We start from the raw sequence: 23,810 nt of genomic DNA on the forward strand, positions 1-23,810 counted from the left end.
CACCTGGGTGGCTCAGTTAGTTGAGCATCTGACTCTTGATTTTGGCTCAGGTCATGATCTCACAGTGCACAGGATCAAGCCCCACACTGGGCTCTGTGCTGACAGCATGGAGCCTGCTTGGGATTCCCCCCACCCCATCTCTCTCCGCCTCTTGCACAGGTGTGGGCGTGCACGTGTGCGCTCTCCCTCTCTGTCTCAAAAATAAATAAATAAACTTAAAACATCAAGAAAAAGACACCCCTCCCCCACCCCCCACATACACACAAACTGGCTTAAAAGTGAGAAGCTCCCGCCCAGGCAGAATGAGTCCCACTGGAAGCTGGAGGGCAGAGACCAGAAATGCTGGGGCAAGGCGGGGAAGTGGGCAAGGGCCGGTGAGGCCGCTCTCTAGGCTGAGGAGCCAAGAATGAGCAGAGTAACTGTGGGACTAGACTAGGTGATGGGTCAGAAGGAGCTGGAGGGCTGGGGAAGGATGAGGCTCCAGTCTGGGAAGGAGAAGCTGGGCCAGGGAGATGGCAGAAAGAAAAGGAGTCCGGGGATAAGGGGACATCAGAGGGGGAGTTAGGGCAGGACACTGAGAGGGGAGACCCTGAAGGATGGAGAGGCCGAAGGAGGGACAAAAGCCGCACATGGGAAGCTGAGAATCAAAAGGCTTGGGACATGCTGTCCTCTTAACATGTGTCAGTCTGTGTCCAAAAAGAAGAGTCAATATATTGCCCGCGTACACTTAAAAATCACTTTGGCCATCACTTCCTAGGAAAAGTAACCCTCTGTGGAAAATACTAGTTTAATAAGCCACACGGCCTGAAACCAGTAAAGCGACCCACTAAGTGCTACGTGCGCCCCTCTCCCTCAGGCAGCGCACCCCCGGGGTGCTCACACAGAGCCACCACTGCAAGGTCAAAACCCAAGCTCTCAAGGAGCTGGTCTCACCGACTCGGGCAGCCACCTAGACCAAAAGCACCAGCGCGTGCCTGGGCCTTACCTTGTGTAATGAATATCCTGACTCAAATATAATAGGAGGAAGCAGGAGAAGGAAAAACATATTTGGACGAAACATTTCTTCTTCCTGTAAATGTAAAATGGGTATTTTCAGAAGCATGGAAGTTATATATTAAGAAATAAAATCCGTCAGTGAAGAGCCAATGTAATTGTTCTCGTAGGCCCTGTGGAAATATTTAATGTTTAAAAAAGAACCTGATGATAGAACCAAGCAGCAGAAGAAACCAAAGACACCACAAAACCTGCACTAATAAATGTAGGACAAGTGATTTTATTTTATTTTTTATTTTTTTTATTTTTTGTAATATATGAAATTTATTGTCAAATTGGTTTCCATACAACACCCAGTGGACAAGTGATTTTAAAGGTGACCAGCAAAATAAGTAAGAATGAAGTGCTTCCAAACACACCCTGTATGCTTTTTATTCTTTACTTAGGAAAGGAAGTTAATATTAATACAGAAGACATTTCAATGAAAACAGAACGCTTACAAAAACAAGTCCACAAACTGAAATCCTCCAGAAAAAAAGTTAACAGTAAGCCTTAGAACAATCCACTTGGAGGAAGACTAAACCCTATACACGTTTAAAATTGCCCTGGCCTTTTCTCTGCCTGTCACAGACAACTAACTGTGCCACTTTCCTAAACCTGGCTGTGATGAAGTAATGCCCACCTGATGCCCTTGTGACTCGGGACATGGCTACAAAGTCAGCCCCTTGCTATGCTTCCAGATTCAAATATTAAGTGTCATTATGATAGGTATTTCTAGAATATGGCCATCTTGGGAGGAATGACATCATAATTTCATGTTCTATATTAACATCTCTAATTGTTGGTGTATCAGGGGGAAAATCCATATTGGTCTTCAAATCCGAAATGACTACATGTAACACAGAGTCTCCTTAACACTGCAAAATTAGGCCCTTTTTCATAGGAAAATTTCATGCTACAGTCTTGACAGTCTGATTTCTTGTCAAAATCCCTATTCAGAAGAATGGCTAAGTGTATTCTTACAACTGTACAGCTGTTGCCATAAAGCCTAAAACAACATTCAAAGGCTCAAACTAGAAGCAAATGATGGCTGCTGAAAATGCCTTATTAAGTCTTAAAATAGCTGCCTGAGCAACAAGCTCATGCCTCAGACTGGGACCATGTGAAAAGAAACGGGCCGGTCTGTGTGTTGCGGGGCAACCTATCCTCAGGATCTGCGCAGGGGACCACTGTATAGAACCCACCTGCAGTGGGTTGCACAGGGTCCTCCAGCCTTAATCCATGTCCACCTGGAACCCCAGAATGTGACTTTCGTTGCAAAGAGGGTCCTTGCAGATGTAATTAAGGGAAGAATCCAGCTAACCCAGTGAGAGTGTCCTTATAAGAGACAGGAAAGGACACACAGACACCAAGGACATGTGAAGACACAGGAGAAAGGGGTTATGTTGCCACAGCCAAGGAATGCTTGGGACCACCAGAAGCTACAAAGCTAATGAAGGATTCTCTCCTACCACCTGGACTTGCTCCCAGAGGGAACACGGCCCTGCCAACATCCTGTGTTCAGATTTCTGGCCTCTACAACTCTGAGAGAATAACTCTCTGGGGTCTTAAGCCAACCGGTTTTGGTAATTTATGCATGTACCGCCTTGCAGTGAATAGTGTTACAGAAAGATCCCAGGTTCTTTTTGGCAACACCTCCCCACAGATGGTATAAGGTGATTTTAGGTGACACTTGAGCAGTGGATGCCATATACCACTGATGCCCCCAGATTGAGAAAGTCCACTCTTTTTGATTCATTTTCTGGTCTCAATTAAGTCAAAGACACCACAGTTTGGCATTACAGGCAGTAAAGCCTCTCTCCAATGTGCTGATCTCCCTTTCTGACAGAACGGGCTTGATCTCAGGGGCTTCAGCAGGCATCTCTACTCCTTTGTTTTTATCATATTTATTTATAAAAATATTGGTTTCCGCAGTGTTATAATGTTTCCTTTAAAAGAAACATGTATAGCACACCAGCATTCACAACATTATTCACAGCAGCCAAAAGGGAGAAACAACCCAACGGTCCATCAACAGGTGAATGGATCAACAAAGACCCGTATATATTATTCAGCCACAAAAAGGAAGGAAATTCTGACACAAACTACAGTATGAATGAATTTAAAAACATCACACTAAGTAAAATAAACCAGACACAGAAGGACAAATGTATGATTCTACTTATATAAAGTACCTAGAATAGGTAAATTCATAAAGCTAGAAAGTAGAATGGGGGCTACGAAAACAATAGAAAATACTGAAAAAATAGAAACCAGAACAGACTGTGGGGCGGGGGGACCGGGGAGTTGTTTACTGGGTAGAGTTTCTGTCTGGGATGATGCAACAGTTCTGGAAACAGATAATGGTGGTGAGTATACAACACTGTGAACGGTATTTAACCCCAGTGCAATGTACACTTAAAAATAACTAAGACGCTATTTTACGTTACGTATATATATATAGTTTTAAATGCTTATTTATTATTTTGAGAGGGACGGAGAGAGAGAGACAGAGACAGAGATAGAGACAGAGAGAGACAGGGAGGGGCAGAGAGAGAGAAAGACTCCCAAGCAGGCTCCAGCTGTCAGCGCGGAGCCTCGGGGGGCTTGGGGCTCAATCCCACTAACCAAACTGTGAGAGATCAAGAGTCAGTAGGTTAACCACTTAACATACTGAGCCACTTGGGCACCCCTATGTTATGTATATTTTACCACAACAAGAGCCTTAAAAAAAAACTACTACAAGAAAATGTATATACATAAAAAAAGCAAGTTGCTTTCAAGAAATAAATATGTAAGCACATGATAACACAGGCGGAAGGCAGGCCCAGCGGGACGGTCTGGCCAAAGAACTGCATGCAATGAACACCAAGCTCCTTGTTTTTCTTATCTTGCTCCCGGCAGCACCTGGTTTCCAAACAGGTGTCCTGCTTCCTGCTTTGGCTTTCCACAAACACCTGTTCCTCCAGGAAGCCTGTCCCATCTCTCAGAGGGCCTGATAGACCCCTTCTCTGAGGTCAAGCCCAGGCTGCCTGGAAGGCTCTTTAGGCACTCCATTACCTTCACTACCCAACTCTGGTTCACTTGCCTGTACTATTAAATATATTACTATTATTTAACTTGAAAAGTAACATGTATTGAACAATAGATTCAACAAAACCGAAGCATATAAAACTCAAAAGTGGAAGACGATCTCCCCCCACCTCCTCTGTTCCCACCACTCCGAACAGGGGCCACCATCTCCCAGGCCTCCCTGGCCACACAGCACTCCCGGAAGGGGCAGCCGCTGGATCTCTGCAGGGTGGAATGTGGGCCTGGTGCTAAGAGAGTTTCTGGAGGCGGGTTGGGGGACGGGGCTGGATGGGTGACCGGCATTAAGGAGGCCACTTGCTGGGAGGAGCACTGGGTGTTCTATGTAAGTGATGAATCTCTGGGTTCTGCTCCTGAAACCAGTACTACACTGTATGTTAACTAACTTGAATTTAAATAAATGTATTAAACATAAAATAAATTTAAATAACATATAAGTTCCAAAAGAAAAAAAAGTTTCTGCTTCTTCAAGAGAAGCTCGAGATTCAGATTTCTATGTGAAATTCCCAGAAAGTTATCTAGATAGAAAATATTTTAAAATAAAGCTAATGCTTTTTAATTGTTTAAAAGTCAATTCCAATTTTGAGCAACTGATTTTAAATCAAGCACAATCAAAACACATCAGGCTGTATCTAGGAGTAGGGCAAGGGTTACAGTCTGTGTCCCCTGCCCTAGAATGAGCCACTGTGAGGGTGACTCAATTTAACCAGTTGTAGGAGGGCAGAGACATCATTCACAGTGGGCTCTAGTGAGGCCTGCCCAGTCCCTTCCCCAGCTCAGGGGAGTTCTGTAATGGCAGGAGCTCAACATAGATTTTGAGATTCCATTTAATACATACAACATTTCCTAAGTATTATTTATAACAGTTTCAAATTGTGTTTTAGGTCAGACTGTGCGACTTGTTTTGCACATTTTACACTCTACAGTTTCACAGGTAAACGAATCCTAGCACCTAGAAGCAGAATCAAAATAGGAAGAGTTTGAATGGGATGAAGTGTAGCCACATAACTCTTTAATATTTTCAAATGAACCTTGTTCCCCTCCTCAAAATCAATTCCGTCACATACTTTTTAATCTCAGTACTTACTATGGATGTACACACATTTAAGTTCGAGTTTCACTTAGTCCTTGTACCACAAGATGATGCTCACGCTCTACCCACTGTGTGAACATGAGGGTATGAACACCCACACCCTGAGGACAGCACAGTGTGGCGGAGAACAGAGAACACATGGGGCCAGCAGGGCTGGACAGAAGGCTCAACTACTTTCTAGCTCTGTGATGTTGGACGTGTCTCAACCTCTCTGTGGTCGCTTTCTTTATCTGTAATACCAGAGTGATGACAGAATGTGGTCATCTATATCATGTGGTTGTCATGAGGACAACATGAGCTACAGTGTATAAAGCATACTGTAAGCTCTGGCGCTGGACAAATACATTTTATCTTCCACTGTCAGCGGTAACCACTGATACATGTTTTATGCTAATTAGAGACTTTCCCCCAGAGAGCAGGTTAGTCTAAGGTGATAAAAATGCAAATAAATAACAAAATAGGACACTGAGTGCTCCCATGTTAACTCGTGAGATTTATACTTTTTCAGAGAAGTCCGAGGTAATGATATCAACCCTAATCCAACAGAACGTTAAAAAATTCACGGGACAATATAAACTTCCCTCATGGTGAAGCAATGATAAGCCACCGTAACTAACCATCAGTGCTCCTAAAATTAAAGATAATCAATAAAAATCGTAAGTTGGGTAAACCTACCTTCCAATTTGCCAATTTTTTAAACTCTATAATTTTTATAACTGCTCCCATGAGAATACCTGGAAGAGAAAATGTAAAGTTGAACATAATTTAATTTATGAGAAAGATTACTCAGGTTTATCATCGTACAGAATCTGATTATTATGTCTTTAAATAGCTTTTATGGGTTTCTGCAAGTCTTATGTCTGAAAACCTAAGAATGGAAATCAATGTGACGTTCTCAGTCACAAGTTCCTTTCTCATTTGCATCTCAGGTAAACGTACCGTTAATGAAGTCAACGACAATCTGGGGGCAGGGGTACAGCTGGGGAAACGGAAAGCTTGACAAAACCAGACCCAAGGACAGTCTTTCCGCCTGTCGGTTTGCTACATCCCCCCGTTTTCAATGTGAAACGACCAAAAGCTTACATGCTAAGTTTGCCTGATGCTGCTTTTCCTACCATTTTCAAAAAAGAATCCCAGATCACTTTCTTAGACTCAGATGGCAGCTCTATGTAGAGCGTTTCGTTAGAGATAAAACCCCGATGCTAAAAATAACCTAAAGTAAAAATTCTGTGAAATTCCTGGAACGAAACAGACCATCTAAGTTCAGGCGTGTTTCCTTAAGGCTGACAGGCTCATTACTCTCTCATAAAGAACCTACCAAAAATAATTCTCAAAGAAGCATCACGGGTACAATTTAAGATTGCTCTGTTACTCACTAGATAAATGATTTTTAACCCTGTTGCCTCCCTAGAATCACCATGGGAGCTTTTTATAAGAAAGACACCTGAGCAGCACTCCAGACCTCCTAAGTCACCATCTCCGGTAGGGGGTGATACAAAGCAAGCCTGAAGACCACTGTCCACGCTTACAGACAAAGACCCACTTCCCCCTGCAGAGGAAGGAGCTTTTCCACGTCGACAACAGAAAGCTGAAGAAACACACTTTGTGGGGTGGGGCGAGAAGACAATACGAAACAGAGAAGTTTATCAGGAAAAGGAATTGCACTAACACTCATTGCTGTGGGGGAGGGGTTTCAGGTGAAGAGAGGAGATGAGCAACTTGAACTTTATAAGCCTCTCTACTATTTGAACTGGTACATATTATTAAGACAGTAACAAAATTACTTCAAAAGATAGACGAAGACAAAATAGATCTGAGCTGTAAAGGGAGTCAATGAACCTATTTTCAAAACACAAGTTGCCCAATTCAACTTTCCAGGTGGCATGAAAGCACTCATTCTAACCTCTCCAGGGTTCCCCAGCTGCTTTTTATTTCTTATCTTTCCAAATTTTGTATACATTTTAAGGACTTCTTTTTTTAACGTTTGTTTTTGAGAGAGAGAGAGACAGAGGGATCCATGCTACAAGGTGGATGAATCTTGAAAACATGCTAAGTGATGGGGCACCTGGGTGGCTCAGTCGGTTGAGCGTCCGACTTCGGCTCGGGTCATGATCTCATGGTCCGTGAGTTCAAGCTCCGTGTTGGGCTCTGTGTTGACAGCTCAGAGCCTGGAGCCTGCTTCAGATTCTGTGTCTTCCTCCCTCTGCCCCTCCCCTGCTCACACTCTGTGTCTCCCTCTCTCAAAAATAAACATTTGGGGCGTTTGGGTGACTCAGTCGGTTGTGTCCAACTTCGGCTCAGGTCATGATCTCACGGTTCATGGGTTCGAGCCCTGCATCGGGTTCTGTGCTGACAGCTCGGATTCTGTGTCTCCCTCCTTCTGCCCCTTCCCCGCTCATGCTCTGTCTCTGTCTCTCAAAAATGAATAAAAGTTAAAAAAAAAAAATTTTTTTTTAAATGCTAAGTGAAAGAAGCCAGGCACAAAAGACATGTATTTTATGACCCATTTATATGAAATATGCAGGGTAGGCAAATTTATAGAGATAGAAATGGTTGTCTTGGGCTGGGGAAGAGGGGCTTGGCGGTGATAGCTAAAGGGAATAGGGTTTCTTTTTGGGGTGATGAAAATGTCTACAATCGATTGTGGTGATGGTTGCACAACTCTGCAAATATACTAAAACCCATCGGAGAGTACATTTTAAATGGGTAACTCATATGTGAATTATATATCTCAATAAACCTGTCACATTACAAGAAAGGCTACAGATTGTACAAGTCCACTGATACAAAATGTGTGGAATTAGGCAAACCTACAGAGACAGGAAGCAGGATGGAGGTTGCCAGGGTAGGAGGAAAGGAGGAAATGGGAAGTGAATGCTAGTAGGTAGGTAGAGGGTTTCTTTTTGCAGCGATGAAAACGTTCTGTAATTAGATAGCGGTGATGTTGCACAGCCCTGTGAGCATATTGAAAACACTGAACTGTACACCCTAAAACTGTGAAGTTTACAGTATGTGAATTACATTTTAAATTTTTCAAGAGTCACAACTTTTTAAATCAGTCCCCAGATGATCGCTGTCTCCCATCGTGTGCTGCTCACAGCGGACTTGCAATGAACCTGTCAGTTCACGCCTCTTTGTGGAAGTGTGTTGCCCTGGGGCAGATCCAGAGACGATGAACGGCACAGCACAGTTTTATCTCTTGAGGATGTTGCCAAATTGTCACACTGGGCACCAGAGGCTCCCCCATTCTCACGAACCCTGGATATCATCCGAACAACACTGTTGCCCATATGATGGGCAAGAAGTTGCACTGCACTGTTTCACTTTGCATCTGACAGTTAATCTACATTCAGTAATCACTCCTGATTACTGGGGAAGTTGAACCTCTTTTCCTGGTTTCCGATTTCATTTTCAAAGCTAGCGCTTTTCTGCTCTACTAAAACCTCAACTTTCCCTTTCCCTTGTAAATGTATACCAAAGTTTAATACCATGGTTAATGCTTTTGTAATTACATATGGAGCAGCTGCATTTGAAAAATAATTATTCATAATTATTATTACATCTATTGACTATAATCATAATTATTCTATTGCCTAAGCTTGTTTCTATATTATTATTTATGAGGCATTGGAAAGCTTTGTAAAATATGATGTGATATTATCACTACTGTTACTATTACTACTTGAGCAATTCTCTTTAATTTTTTTTAATGTTTATTTACTTTTGAGAGGGAGAGAGGGAGAGAGAGAGAAAGAGAGAGAGAGAGACAGAGCATGAGCAGGGGAGGAGCAGAGACAAGGAGACACAGAATCTGATGCAGGCTCCAGGCTCTGAGCTGTCAGCGCAGAGCCTGACGTGGGTCTTGAACCCACGTGCCGTGAGATCATGACTGAGCTGAAGTCGGATGCTTAACTGACTGAGCTACCCAGGCGCCCCTAGGATTTGTCGCTTTAAGTTATTTCTAATCCTCCAGAGAATGCTTCAGGTATGAAGGCTCAGAGTTGAAGTAGCCAGTCTAATGGCTCAGAGCTAGCAAGGGACTCGACATCCTACCAGTTCATGACGCTAAGACACAGGCAGACTACACCTGCCTTTACAACCCGTGAACCCTCACCTCCCTCCCAGGGTGCAATGCTGCTCTACCAGCATCACTGTGCAACGATCCTGATAATTAATGTTGCAGGAAAAACATTGAAAATGTTTTAAGGAAGAAAATCAGGTTGCAAAACCTGATCCCAATTCCCTTAAAAAAGATGTACATATATATACATACACATATCTATATTTGAACTGGTACATATATATATATATATATATACACACACACACATAATATACATGTATGTATACGTGTGTGTGCATGTGTGTGTATATATATACATGTATTAATTTGCCCTGTGTGAAAAAGAAGCACACACACATCCTATGTGCCAGGCACTGTGCTGATGTATAAAATACACATTATTTTAGTTCATCCCCACAGTTACCCTGCAAGGCAATAAACCATGATAACACAGATGATAATATTAACAGCAGCAGCTAATAGTTACTGATTACTCAGCAGGCAGGCATCACACTAAGTGGCTTCTATCCATGAGCATGTTTAGTATGTGCAATTCTAGGACGTGAAGGCACCATCACCTGCACTTTACAGATAGGGAAACTGAAGCTAAGGCCCGGCATCACCTACCTAGTAAATAGCAGATACAGAGTTGTTTAAAAGTGAATTATTTTATCTTTATTTGACTATATAGCAGGTGCACATGGTACAAAATTTTTAAAGGTACCAAAGAGTATTCAATGAAAACTTGAGTCTCCAGGCTTTTTTTTTTCTAGGTTTTTGCTATCACTGCCCTTCCCACCTGAGTAAATACATGATTTCCCATGTGTGCGGGGGCATCCAGAGGAAAAACCCCTGAAAGAGGGATGGGTGGATCAAGGTTACAGGCATTTTTAATTCTCACGCCGCGAGGCCTGCCCAGCTGTCCTCACACAGCCCATCTGTGTGAGCTGCTGAGAAGGCCGAGCTGAGTGCTCACACCTGTCCCCTTCTCCAGAAGAGCGTCGTCAGCTGCTGAGAGGCACCTTATCAGGAAGCTGTGCCCACCCTGCACCGGTTCACAGCCAATGACTAACAGGGCGTTAGGAGTCCAGCCCCTTCGCTCTAAAGAGGGACGACCACAGTGTGGGTTCTTGCCCCAGAGCCCTCCTACTGAGGCTCAGGCTGGGCTTAAACGGAGATCCCTGCCGGTGTTTGGCTCCTTCTCCTCCCCTAGTCTCGTGTCCTCACAGATTTATTCATGAAGAGCATCCCTCGATAAATTACATGTCCCAACTTCCTGTCTCAAGACTCTGCTTTTAGGCTCCCAACTTAAGACAACTGGTTCCAAGAGCGGAGTGGTTCCAGGAAGCACACTCGAAGGATGCTCCCCGAGGAGGGAGGTGGATCTCTCAGCAGCCGGCTGGCAGTGAGGACCCCAACACTGGTGGGGAAGTACTGGTAGTCCCTCAAATGGGGTAGCAGTGCCACTGCTAAGACTCCCTCGTGGTGACTGGGTTGGGACACGGGGTGGGAGGCAGTGGCTCAGGCAGCACGTGTGGTGTTGGAGAGGTTATGGGGGAAATAATGAGAACAGTGGAACGGTGTGGTTTTGCGGAGGGCCGCCAAGGTTTTTTGTTTTATGTTCTTACTTATTTTTGAAGGAGAGAGAGAGCAGGAGCGGGGAAGGAGCAGAGAGAGAGGGAGACGCAGAATTCGAAGCAGGCTCCAGGCTCTGAGCTGTCAGCACAGGGCCCGATGAAGGGCTCGAACTCACGAGCTGTGAGATCATGACCTGACCCGAAGTTGGACGCTCAACTGACTGAGCCACCCAGGTGCGCCCCCTGCCCCCCCAGCCAAGGTTTTGAAAAGAGAGAAGGACAGGCTCAGACAATCACCAACTGAGAGCAAAGTGAGAGTCGGAGGGCCTCCTTGGCAACATGTAAGCAGGCCCTCACCTGCTGCAGCTGGAGGGCTTCTAGAGCGAAGATCAGGCACGGGACTTAACTCCAAGAGTGGCAGATCTTGAGAAAGTTGAGCTCAAGAGGGTAAAGCTACGTACGTCCTCTCCTGCCAGGCCCTGCTAAGGAAGATGTGCGACTCTGAGACGTGGCGGAGGGTCATCTGGGGGAGATTTACATGAGCACCTTCAATCTCCAGATTCCTGTGGACCCTCTGGGCCAGCTGAAGTGCCCCCACCTCCTTGCTGGCATAAAGACCTCCCCAGGCTGTTTCAAGATTACACAGAAGTCCAAACAAGGCAGGCACCTTATGTTAACTCTTGCTCTCTGTCATTAACATAGTCCCAAAGGACCTAGACCATATGGACATTGCCCAGGACAACACCGTGGTCCACTAGACTAGGGGGACAGCATGCTAATCTGACACAACAAGCAAGAAGTGGCAAGTGGATGTCTTGATAAGACACCTAGGCTTCAGACGACAGAAAGTTTCAGGGGACCGCCCATCTGGGAAGGTAGGGGTCAAGTGGTCTGAAACATGACAAGACACTGCCTTCAAGTAAGAGACAAGATTTGCACCTTCCACCTCCCACCAGTAAGAAGCGCGATGCTGGGTAGGCCTCCTCCAGGCTTAGAGGCTATATATTCCACACTTGAGAAAACTACTTTGACCCATTTACTGGTTTGTGGGAGGTTGAGCGTTCTGAGTGGGGACCACAAGAAAGGGCCCCGCTGCAGTTCAAGCCGCCTGCCGCTTCTGCCATACCATCTGGCAGACCCCCTGGCCCCGGAAGTATCTGGGGTAGAAAGGGATGGCGTGTGACATCTCGGGCAAGCCTCAATAGGAGGGCTCCTCAGCACAGATCCCTAGGGTTCTGGAACAAGGTCATGCCATTTGCAGCAGAGAACTACACGGCATTCGAAAAACACGGGAGGAAAAAACCCAAATAGTTCCTGGCATGCTACTGGGCTCTGGTAGAGACAGTATCTGAGCATGGGACGTCAAGTGCTCATGTGCCCAGAACTGTGCTTCCTAAGTGGCGTTGCCATAACCACCCAGTTATGAGGCTGGGTGGGCCCAGCAGCAGTGCGTTGTAAGGCCCCAGTGTTACATTACAGATCAGGCTTGGCCAGGTCCGGCGGGCACAAGCACGCTGCATGAACAGGTGCCCCGGGCCTCTGCGTCCTCTACGGCTGTGACATCAACACCTCTCCCTCCGTTCCTACGTACGGCCTCGCTGGGAGGTCCCCATGAGCAGCTTGGTTCATGGGTGACTCAGTCAGCCTCTCACCTTGGCCGCTTCAGTGTTTATGCAACGGGCTCATGAACACAGCAGCTATGATGGCAGAGACGGGAGTTGTGCACAAGTCCAACAGCGTGGACTCCCTCCCACCATGGCTGTTCTAGCTGCTGCTGTTGTTGAATGCGTGACTGGACAGCCACACGGACCCACACCCAGCACCTGATGTGGTTCCATCCCCTGTGAAGACCAGCTAGCGCAATGATGGCCACTCGATTGTATCAGACCCCTTCCACCCTGGTAGTTCATTCTGACTGAGATGGACAAGTATGCCGGCGGGTATGTCTTTTGGATCGCACCGCTGTCCCAGGGCTCACAAGTGTCTGGTCCACTAAAGCGGGACACCGCCCAACAGCGTGTCAAACCAAGAGACTCACTTTATGGCAAGGGAGGTGCAGCAGTGGGCGTGCGACCATGGACCCCACGTGGTCCTACACTAATACGCCACCCCATCCAGAAGCCGCCAGCCAGCCAGAGTGGTAAGAGGGTCTCATAAAGAAGCTGAGGCACCAGCTCGGAGAGGACATCCTACGAAGACTGGAGCTCTCCCCCGGGATGCGACTGACTCCTTAAGCCAATGGCCATTATAGGGCACTACGTCCCTAAGAGTAAGCGGGGCACAGCACCTGCTTACTGTAGGAGTGGCCCCATTCAACATCACTCTCAGAGACTCCCTTGGGAGTAGGGATGCCCACTTGGGAGAACTTCTGCTCCCATAGCCTGAAACTACAGGCTCAGGGGGTCGAAAGGTCCTGGCTCCCAGAAGGTGACCTTTCCACCAGGGTTCACATAGTAAGCGTTACAATGGCTGCTGCCTGGTCCCTTGGGCACTTTGAGTCAACAGACCAGCAGGCCTAGAAAAGGCTTACCGATACTGGCAGGGATGACTGACCCTGATCATCATGAGGAGACAGGTCTGCTACTATATAATGAGGCAAAAAGGGATATACTTACTTACGTAATCCTCTTTTAACCACAGACGATTTTTTGAAAATACGTTAATATATTTTTAGCACATTTTGTCAGCTGTAATTATAGAGCCAAGTTATACTCTGGTAAGGTAAGTTTGAAAATCCAGTCCTTGACTCTGCTACCTACAGTAATTACCCCAAAGAGACTCTAAAATGAGAATCCATCCCTCAGGGCAGTTTGTTTTCTGGGGGGGGAAAGGCTGTCCAAATGTTTCGTTTTTAAAGCAGCTCACCCTTTCAGAGCAATGTTATTCCTTTTTCAAGCACAGAGGAGAACATTTATGTGGTACAAGAGGAAGTCAGAGAAATCAGCCCCAATGTAGCAACTTTCAGAATACAATTATTTAACAGTTATTATTTATTTATCATTTTTAAAATTTAGACTATCTATTTTGGTGTAACTGGAAGATTTGAGTATAAAATCTAACCTATGGATGATAAAAGGCTTAGCCAAGAGGAGATGACCATAAAACTAGGTAAGTCAAGGCAGGACTCCAGGAAAAAGGAGGAACTTACTCCACGCAGAGGGCACGCATTTAGTTCATGGCAGAACAGCAACAAGATGTCCCCTCTGACCCGTGTGTCTACAAACTGAGTCTGTGCTGGCACTCCTCCCTGCCTCGAGCACAGCCTTGAAAATCCTGAGAGTCTAACGTGATCATTTTGTCAGTCTGACAACCAACTCTGGCCTCTGCCTCTAAGACAGCTACTCTAATACCCACAAATGAATGCCTGTTTCGTCTCTAATAAAAATCAAAGCCCCTCAGATCCGAGGAGTTTCCGGGGAGACACTGGAAGCTATGTCAGCATTAGACTTTAACAGTGTAAAAAGTAACAAAAGCTGTTACAGTTACAGCTAGGATTCTCCCTTTGTCTTAAAATTTAAAAAAAAATTTTAAGAACTTAACTACAATTAGAATGTCATTACTACAGGCGCGCCTGGGTGGCTCCATTGGTTAAGCGTCTGACTTCGGCTCAGATCATGATCTCAGTTTGTGAGTTCTAGCCCTATGGAGCTCTGTGCTGAGAGCTCGGGGCCTGCAGCCTGCTTGGGATTCTGTGTCTCCCTCTCTCTCTGCCCCTCCCCCACTCACACTCTGTCTCTCTGTCTCTTTGTCTCAAAAATAAATGAACATTAAAAAAAAATTTAAAAATATCATTACTACATCTGCTTTTTCTGGAATTACCTTTAGTTAGTAACTCAGGAATTGAGTGATTTCTCATCGCTTTCCACTCAAAACACCCACTGACACAAGGAGCATTATTCTTTTTTTTTTTTTTTTAATGTTTGTTTTAGAGAGAAGGGGGCGCCTGGGTGGCCCACTGGGTTGAGCGTCCGACTTCAGCTCAGGTCATGATCTCACAGTTCGTGTGTTCGAGCCCCGCGTCGGGCTCTGTGCTGACAGCTCAGAACCTGGAGTCTGCTTCGCATTCTGTGTCTCCCTCTCTCTCTGCCCCTCCTCCCCCACTCATGCTCTGTCTCTGTCTCAAAAACAAATGGATATTAAAAAAAATTTTTTTAATGTAAATTAGAGTGCGTGCACGAGGGGGAGAAGGGCAGACAGAGGGGGACAGAGGATCTGAAGCAGGCTCTGCACTGACAGCAGACAGCCTGATGTGGGGCTCAAACTCACGAAGCGTGAGATCATGGCCTGAGCCAAAGGCAGACACTCAACTGAGCCGTCCAGATGCCCCACAAAGAGCACTATTCTCCTACTGAAAAAAAAAAAAAAAAAAAAAAAAGAAATCCTTTAGTCAGAACAAGAACGAGTCAATAATACTAAAGGCACATAGTTAAGAAAGTTATGACAAGGAAGCACTTTTGTGCATCCTACCAATGATTCGATCAAATCCAGTGTTTCTAATTATCAGTAGTATTCAGGCTAGGCCTTGGCATTTGAAAGGGCAAATTTCCAGCCCTTACTTAACCCCTTCTGGCCTTTCCTCTCTCTGAAATAAAGTATGATTGTGGGAGGGAAAATCTCCTGTTTCGCTATACGTGACAGAGGATAGTGGGCAGTACAATTATTTCCTTTTTATTCCTTGTAAATTTCAGTCCTAAATATAGAGTGAATCAGCACTGACAGAAGTAAATATGTGAACTTTAATGAAAAGACTAGTAAAAAGGAAAGAACACAAAAAATGATACAAATTCAAACCAAGTAAAGTCATCGAATCTACATATGGTTTGGAAGGGAATGAAGCAGAATGAAAATAGCTGAAGTTGTCAATGAAAAGGATTGTTCTTTTTCTGTCTAGCTCTTTGTGCAAAAAAAAAAAATTTTTTTTTTAAAGGCCTAAGCTACAAAATTCCCTAAGTACAGAAAGTATCCAAAAGCTCTGAAGAAGGGTCAAGAAAATATTTTTAGAATTTCATGTTGATACTTTTTTTTTAGAAACAATGAGAAAAGTCTGGAGGCTCATTTGAAATTACAAGACAATAGAAGGGGGAAAATGTGCTTTTAAAGTGTAGATAGTCCTTTTCTATACTAATAGTTTCTTAGGTACTCTGAATGTTTAACTGTAACACGAAAGGCCAATCATGTCTCTCAATGACTGCAGTCTGAAAAGTAACTTTGGGCTAGAAGAGGTAGGCTGGGAGAGTTTATCCCTAAAGAATGAAAACTCTATTTTCTCTGGCAGCTTCATCTAGATTCTTCGTTGGCACAAAAGCTGGAAATTCTTGAAATGGTGGATAGCTCAATATTTTGTTACACTTTGCTCCAGTAAGAGAAAAAAAAGTTTTCCTTCAATTTACATAGCTTTATGAAATATAAAACTATTTTGATAGCTTTGTCAGCATTTCTAAATTCTAACCAAACGTCTTCTAACATAATAAAAAATACCTTCTGGACCCCAGCACTCTTCTTGGAATTACCCTTAGCATTCCAATCACCCAAGTTAGCTAACAAAAGTTTTGAAAGCAAGATTTACTTGCCATCAACCCTCCCACGACCGGGCCTACAGGCTACAGTTATTTCTGCTCCATCAGTGAAGAAGTGAACCCTGTGGATGGAGAGCCTTGGCCAGTCCCCAACACCATCCCACCCTGTGTGCAGAATGGGGAAGCCAGGAGGTCAGAGTTCATCCTACAACTTCTGGTGGAAACAGGAAGAAGAGGAGGCCACGTTTTCCCACTGTGACTGCTCCTGTAAGGGTAGTAGGCCCGAAGCTGGAACTGCTTATCACACGGAGGGAGCCTGCCTGAGACTGAAGCCGAAACAGAGGGAAGCACTGTTGAGAGGTGGAGAAAACTTGAGTTTAGGAGACTTGATCCACCTGAGTCTGAAGCCAGTGTCACTGGTAGGTTTTCTGGCTCCAAAGGCCAATGGGTCTGCAACTCCACCCCTGCCAATTTTTCTTTGAATCAATTTGAACTGATCTTGCCCCTTGAATGGAAAGAGCCCTATATTTGTTGAGATGCTTTTAGCTGCAAGTAAAAGAACACCTGCTTAAAAATGGCTTCAACAACACATGTTTCTTATTTCATACAACAGGCAGCCCCAGGGCTATCAATTCAACAAAACAATAATGCAATCGAGAATCTGGGTTTCTCATCTGTCTCCTTGGCGATCCTTCGCATTCTGGCTTTTGTCTTTGAGCCACAGTGATGGCAAGATGGCTCCCAATGCTCCAGGCATCAGATCGTCACACAACTGAATCAAAGGTACGGGAAACTTCTCATCAGAGAGGATAAGGCACACTCCACCCCCACACTCTGCCCCGTGGTCTCACTGGCCAGGATGGGGTTTCACACTGCCTTGCTGCCTTCACCTCATTCAACCAATCAACGGCAAAGGAGAGTGGAATTATCACGATGGCAAAGAGCAGTCTTGACTTGGAGGGGCACGCCTTCCTTGAGTGCACTGTGGCAAGATACCTGATCAAAATTAGGGTTCTATTTTCAAGGAAGAAGGGGCAATGGCCCTTGGGTAGGCAACCGACAGTGTCTGCTATAACTCCTAGTACAAGCACTGGTGTTCACTGACCTACAGTTACCCAAACATTCAAAGAGTGAAGAACATGACATTCCAAACCAAATGATAAGAACCATCATTTCCATGGCACAATAACTAAACACACATCAGCTATAGTTCTTATTCTAAGAAACTATGAAAGCTGACTGCAAAACTGTACATTCCTTGGAGTGGTGTTTTAAGTCTTTACTGAATGTCCCAGAATAGGTGTTAGTTGTGTAGGCTATTTTCAGTGTCCTGATAGCAGAAAAGGGATGATCATACATTCTTAGACCTTGAAGGCTTTCTATCTCGTTAGCTAAGGCTGTTAGAATCTGCCGGGATGTGCAGCTCAAGAGCCTGCTAAACAGAGAATAGGAACTCTAAGTAAAATTGTTTTCCAACTCTTGACTGAAGATCAGTACTATCCAGTGGTGTTTCTTCCTTAAGATATGGCATCACTGGGGGGTTACAAGGCTCACATGAGGTGGCAATGCAAAAGCTCATAGGTGAGAACTAGGCACCACTTAGAGGAGTAATGTGAAGCCCAGGGAAAACACAGGAGGGGCTGAACCAGCTTAGTAGGAATGCAGACGATGACAGGGGACGGGGAATCAAAGTCTGAACATTCATTTCCAAAGTTAAGCTAAACCATCAATGTATTATAAAAATATTACTCAACCAAACCTGTGAGGCAAAGAAAATTAACTTACAGAGAGCATCGGTGGTGATGAGGGAAAATTAAATCTCATGAGTAGGCAAGTGGAAAAAACAACACAATATCATAAACTGATAAATGCCTTAGCGGGTCTCAGTGAAACCTTATTTACCATGCCTTAAGCACCCCCAAACACATTTTTGTCTTGATTTTAATCCTTACTGAGAAGGAAGGTCCCTGCTTCTTCCTTCATTAACCATTTCAATTAACTTTCATGTGAGCTCACATCTATTATTACACTGATTCATTCCCTCTAAATAGGAGCTGATTACCTTTTTTTTTTTTCCTTTTTTAATTTTACTGAAGTATAGTTGACACACAGAGGCTAGTTATCTTAACAATTTATTGCCACAGGAAACAAGAAAGACATGCAAGTGAGGTAGAATGGAATACTCCTGAACACCTTAGATCTCATTCTGACATTAGAGTGAGCCATTTCTCCTTCTTAGACCATGAAGTGAGAGTTCCTTTTGGCTGTAAAATTCAGTGACCCTATGAATTAAGTGTCCATTACTTGCCTTAGTAGACTTGGGTGTCTGCATAACCTAGTAACAGAGGTCAGTGTGCCCCGAGGGTAGTTCTAGAAGCAGAACGGGGGGGACGGGGGGGATGGGGGGGGGAGGGGGGGGGGGCTTCTATGTGACCTTTAGGAGGTCATCACTCCTGAGTCACGGTGTCCTCATCTGTAAAATGGGATCATAACACCCTCGTGGCAGGTTGCAGTGAGGATTAAATGAAATTGGGCATGTACCACATCTCATGCTGTTTCTGGCACTAGGAAGGCACTCAAAAAATGGTATTATTACTGCTTTTATTATAGGATCACTGACAAGCACTTACCTAAAGAAACAACAGCAACACTCTCTGGCAAGAAATGTAATCTGTATCGGATCAGTAAATGCACCAATATGATGCAGATAGCTGTGGGAAAAAATAAGACACTGTTAAAACAGCACAATTTCAAATAATAAACACCAAGTTCAAAGCAATGGTTACTTCTGGGGGGGGGGTGCTGCTGCTAAGGAAAATGGACAGCGGACAATGACATGGGAAACTTCAGTTCTTTTTCCAATCTCTTATTTCTTAACCTGGAAGGAGATTCACTGTTTTGTAACATTGTCTCCAGATTTTTTATATGCCTGAACTAGTTTATTTTCCAGTGGTTGCTCAAAGAGCAACAGACATCTAATCTTTTCCCCTAACTGCATAAACCTTATACAATCATGTATTCAAATCTCTAATTCTGAGAAATGGTCTTCAACTTTTTGGAAGTAATCACCTGGAAAATCTGAAATGGGAGGAGGAAGTCAGGGAAATCAATCCCTTTAATCAAATATAACTGCAACAGAATATGTTGCCACAAAGTGTTTTGCCACCATGGGATTGGTTTTCTTTTCACAGAGAATGAAGTGAGAGTATAGTCCACAGAGAACTAAGTCAAAACTGTGGTCTGGTGGGGAGAACATCCGAGACCTAAAGATGGGGTGCCTGCTCCTCAGCTAGGTACTGGGGCTCCCACTAGTTGAGGGCTCCCCATGGCCAGACACTGCACTGAGTACTTCTCAAACACAGTCTCATTTAGCCCCCACACCCCTCTTAATGAGCTATTATTACCATAATCTCCTTTGATTATAGGCACAAAAACAGGCTTCAAGAGGTCATGTCACTATAGGTGCTGCAGGGTTGAGCCCGATTCCAACCCTGTGCCTTTATGTTTTTGTTTTTAAGTTTTATTTACTTATTTTGAGAGAGAGAGAGGGTGCAACTGCAGAGGCCCATGCAGGCCTCAAACTCAAGAAACTGTGAGATCATGACCTGAATCGAAATCAAGAGTCGGAGACTTAACTGACCGAGCCCCCCCAGGCCCCCCAACCCTGTGCCTTTAGCCATAGGCATCCACCACCTCCCTTCCGCCTGTCTTCATTCCTCAGTCACCAAAACAGGAGTCATGTTTAATTTTGCTCACAAGTGGGGCGGTCACGAAAAGAAACAAAAGAACGTAAAACTGAAAGAGATAAGTATCTCTGGACCCTCCCCCCCATAAGAGTGTATTTTCACATAAATAATTCCTAAATGTAATTTCATGGCCCAAATGCAAGTGTGCGTATCTCTTTCTTTTATTATGCACCTAGGTGGGATAGCATCTCATCAATCACAGGACTATCTTAACAGTACTAAGTATAACTGTTGCCTTTTTTGTAAAAGGAAATGTTTAAACAATCCGCATAGTGGTTAAATGGCCACCCTCAGAGCCTGCACTGACAGACCAGATATTGTTAGGCCCACCAAAAAGCACCAGGTGGCCAGAAAAAGGAAACAGTTGTAAATATAGAAATTTTGTCCTTCTTGCATTCTGTGCTTTCAACTATCAATCTGTGGTGTTACTTTATTATAAATATTTAACCTAGTTAGAAAACTCCTACATTAAATACCAAGAGCAAGAAAAATGTTCTAATGCGTAAGCACGACATGTGACTAGTGAGCAGGCCTACTGTCTAAAAAGGCAGGTACATAAGTGGGCTGAATATAGATCTAGGGAGTTCACTCAGTTTCTGATCTTTCTTTGCACCAAGCTAGATGAAAAAATTAATTGAAAAAGTTTATTCTCGGGGTGCCTGGGTGGCTCAGTGGGTTAAGCCTCCTGACTTTGGCTCGGGTCATGATCTCATGGTTCGTGAGTTTGAGTCCTGTGTTGGGCTCTCTGCCATCAGCACGGAGCCTGCTTCAGATCCTCTGTCCACCCTCCTCTGGCCCTGCCCTACGCACTCTTGCTCTCTTTCAAAAATAAATAAACGTAAACTTTAAAAAAAAAAACTTCAAAGTTTAGGGGCACCTGAGTGGCTCAGTCGGTTAAGCGTCCGACTTCGGCTCAGGTCATGATCTCGCAGTTTGTGTTTGAGCCCCGTGTCAGGCTCTGTGCTGACAGCTCAGAGCCTGGAGCCTGCTTTAGGTTCTGTTTCTCTCTCTATGCCCCTCCCTTGCTCACGCTCTGTCTGTCTCTCACAAAAATAAACATTAAAAAATTAAAAAAAAAAAACTTCAAAGTTTAAAAATAAATAGTTTATTCTTGTAAATCAAACAACAATTTGCCCCTTTAAGACAAAGGGGAAAACCATCTATCAACAGAGAGTGCTAAGTAGGAGGTTCAGCAATGCCAGGGAATGGTCTTCAACCGTTTAAAAGAATGACGTCTGAAAAGATGGCCCAAAGAATGGATGAAAATATTTGTAAATCATTAATCTGATACAGGTCTAGCAACCAGAATACATATGAACTCTTACAACTCAATAACAAAAAGACAAACAATGGAATTTGAAAATGGACAAAGAACCAGAATAGACATCCCTCCAAACAAACAAATGGCCAAGTAGCACATGAAAAGATGCTCAACCTCATTTGTCCCTGGAGAAATGCAAATCAAGACCACAAGATGCAACTTCACACCGACCAATGAGTAAGAGATGGTGATAATTAAAAAATAAAACAAAACACAATGGAAAATAACAAGTGTTGGCAAGGACGCGGAGACACCGGAACTCTAGGCCATTGCTGGTGGGAACGAAACATGGTACGGCCTCTGTGCAAAGTATGAGTTCCTGAGAAAGTTACACATAGAGCAACCACCAGCAGCTCCACTCCTGTATGTACGTATGTCTCAAAGAGAAATAAAAACATACATCTACGCAAAAACCTATACACAAATGTCGACAGCAGCCCTATTCACAATAGCCAAAACACAGAAACAATCCAAATGTCTGTCAACTGGTGAATAAACATAATGTGGAATATCTATAAAGGGAATTATTATTCAGCCATAAAAATGAATGTACTTCTAACACATGCTATGACACGGATGAACCTCGAAGACATGATGCTAAGTGAAAGAAGCCAGACATAAAAGACCCCGTATAGGGGGCGCCTGGGTGGCACAGTCGGTTAAGCGTCCGACTTCAGCCAGGTCACGATCTCGCGGTCCGTGAGTTCGAGCCCCGCGTCGGGCTCTGGGCTGATGGCTCGGACCCTGGAGCCTGTTTCCGATTCTGTGTCTCCCTCTCTCTCTGCCCCTCCCCCGTTCATGCTCTGTCTCTCTCTGTCCCAAAAATAAACAAAAAACGTTGAAAAAAAAAATTAAAAAAAAAAAAAAAAAGACCACATGTTGCATGATTCTAGTTGTGTCTGAAATATTCTGAGTAGGCAAATTCCTAGGGATAGAATGCAAAATAGTGTTTAGTAAAGACCCGGGGTAGGGGAAGATGGGGAGTGACGGCTTTCGATGGACACTGAGTTTCCTTTTGGGGTGATGAAAATGTTCTGAAACTAGATAATGCTGATCGTTGCATCGGCATCGTGAGAGTCCTAGATGATACCGAATCGTACACTTTAGATAAAATGGTATATATTTTATGTTTACTTTAACACACATTCTTCAAAAAAAAGCAGATATAAAAAAATAGAACATAAAAGGATCTCCAAGGCATCTGTGAGATGAAAAAGCAAGTTACTGAATCCTGTTTGTATTAAAACAAACAAAATCCAAGCTCTATGTGCCTTTACAAATGAATGTGCATATGAATGGATATATGTAGATACACACACAAGTACACGTTTTCAAGTAACCTTGGAAAAAACAGAGCAAGAGGCAAAGGTTTCTGTGAGGTATGGAGGGTAGGTACACCGCAAGTTAATGTTTCTAAACATTCATGCCTGAAGTAATCATTATGGAAAGTTCATCAAAACAGGCGTATCAATTTTAGTAACTCCATTCAGTTTAATGGAGTTAAATAAAATGCATGTGCATAATGGAGTTATATAAAATGTATGTGCCTTGGGGCGCCTGGGTGGCTCGGTCGGTTACGCGTCCGACTTCGGCTCAGGTCATGATCTCACGGTCCGTGAGTTCGAGCCCTGCGTGGGGCTCTGGGCTGATGGCTCGGAGCCTGGAGCCTGTTTCCGATTCTGTGTCTCCCTCTCTCTCTGCCCCTCCCCCGTTCATGCTCTGTCTCTCTCTGTCTCAAAAATAAATAAACGTTAAAAAAAATTTAAAAAAATAAAAAAAATAAAAAAGTAAATAAATAAAATGTATGTGCCAAATGATGCTAATTGTTAACTCTAGTAGGTCAATAAAAATGACTCACCATTGTTTCTGCAGAGTCCAAGATCAGCAAGGGTTAAATGTAAGTCAACTGATTTCAAGCTTCTTTTTTTTTTTATATTTTTTTTTCAACGTTTATTTTATTTTTGGGACAGAGAGAGACAGAGCATGAACGGGGGAGGGACAGAGAGAGAGGGAGACACAGAATCGGAAACCGACTCCAGGCTCCGAGCCATCAGCCCAGAGCCCGACGCGGGGCTCGAACTCACGAACCGTGAGATCGTGACCTGGCTGAAGTCGGACGCTTAACCGACTGCGCCACCCAGGCGCCCCTGATTTCAAGCTTCTAAAGTCAAAAGTAACTAGAGTTTTGGCATCCTTTCTCAAAAAAGGGGAACACACTGTAATCCTTTGACAAGCTTAAAGGACATAAAAGTTACAATTTCATTTGACTTGACTAAAACAGTAAGCAAAAGTGGTTAAATGTGTTCCAGGTTAGGAGTTCCTGAAGTCTAGAATAAATCACGGACCCCAATTTCCCTCAATTCACTACAGTT

General features: G+C 44.1%; 1 protein-coding gene across 2 annotated transcripts in view; it reads right to left on the reverse strand.

The window, feature by feature from the left end:
* Window positions 1-23,810, reverse strand: part of SLC9A8 (solute carrier family 9 member A8) — a 70,381-nt gene that overhangs the window by 41,946 nt on the left and 4,625 nt on the right. For both annotated transcript variants that reach the window (XM_042930701.1, XM_042930700.1), the window contains 3 exons: window positions 19,002-19,082; window positions 5,891-5,949; window positions 986-1,069 (listed from right to left, as the gene is read on the reverse strand). In XM_042930701.1, coding sequence (XP_042786635.1) covers window positions 986-1,069; window positions 5,891-5,949; window positions 19,002-19,082 — 224 coding nt within the window. The remainder of the gene's footprint in view (window positions 1-985; window positions 1,070-5,890; window positions 5,950-19,001; window positions 19,083-23,810) is intronic.

This window comes from Panthera leo, chromosome A3, assembly GCF_018350215.1.
Source record: "Panthera leo isolate Ple1 chromosome A3, P.leo_Ple1_pat1.1, whole genome shotgun sequence".
Lineage (NCBI taxonomy): Eukaryota > Metazoa > Chordata > Mammalia > Carnivora > Felidae > Panthera > Panthera leo.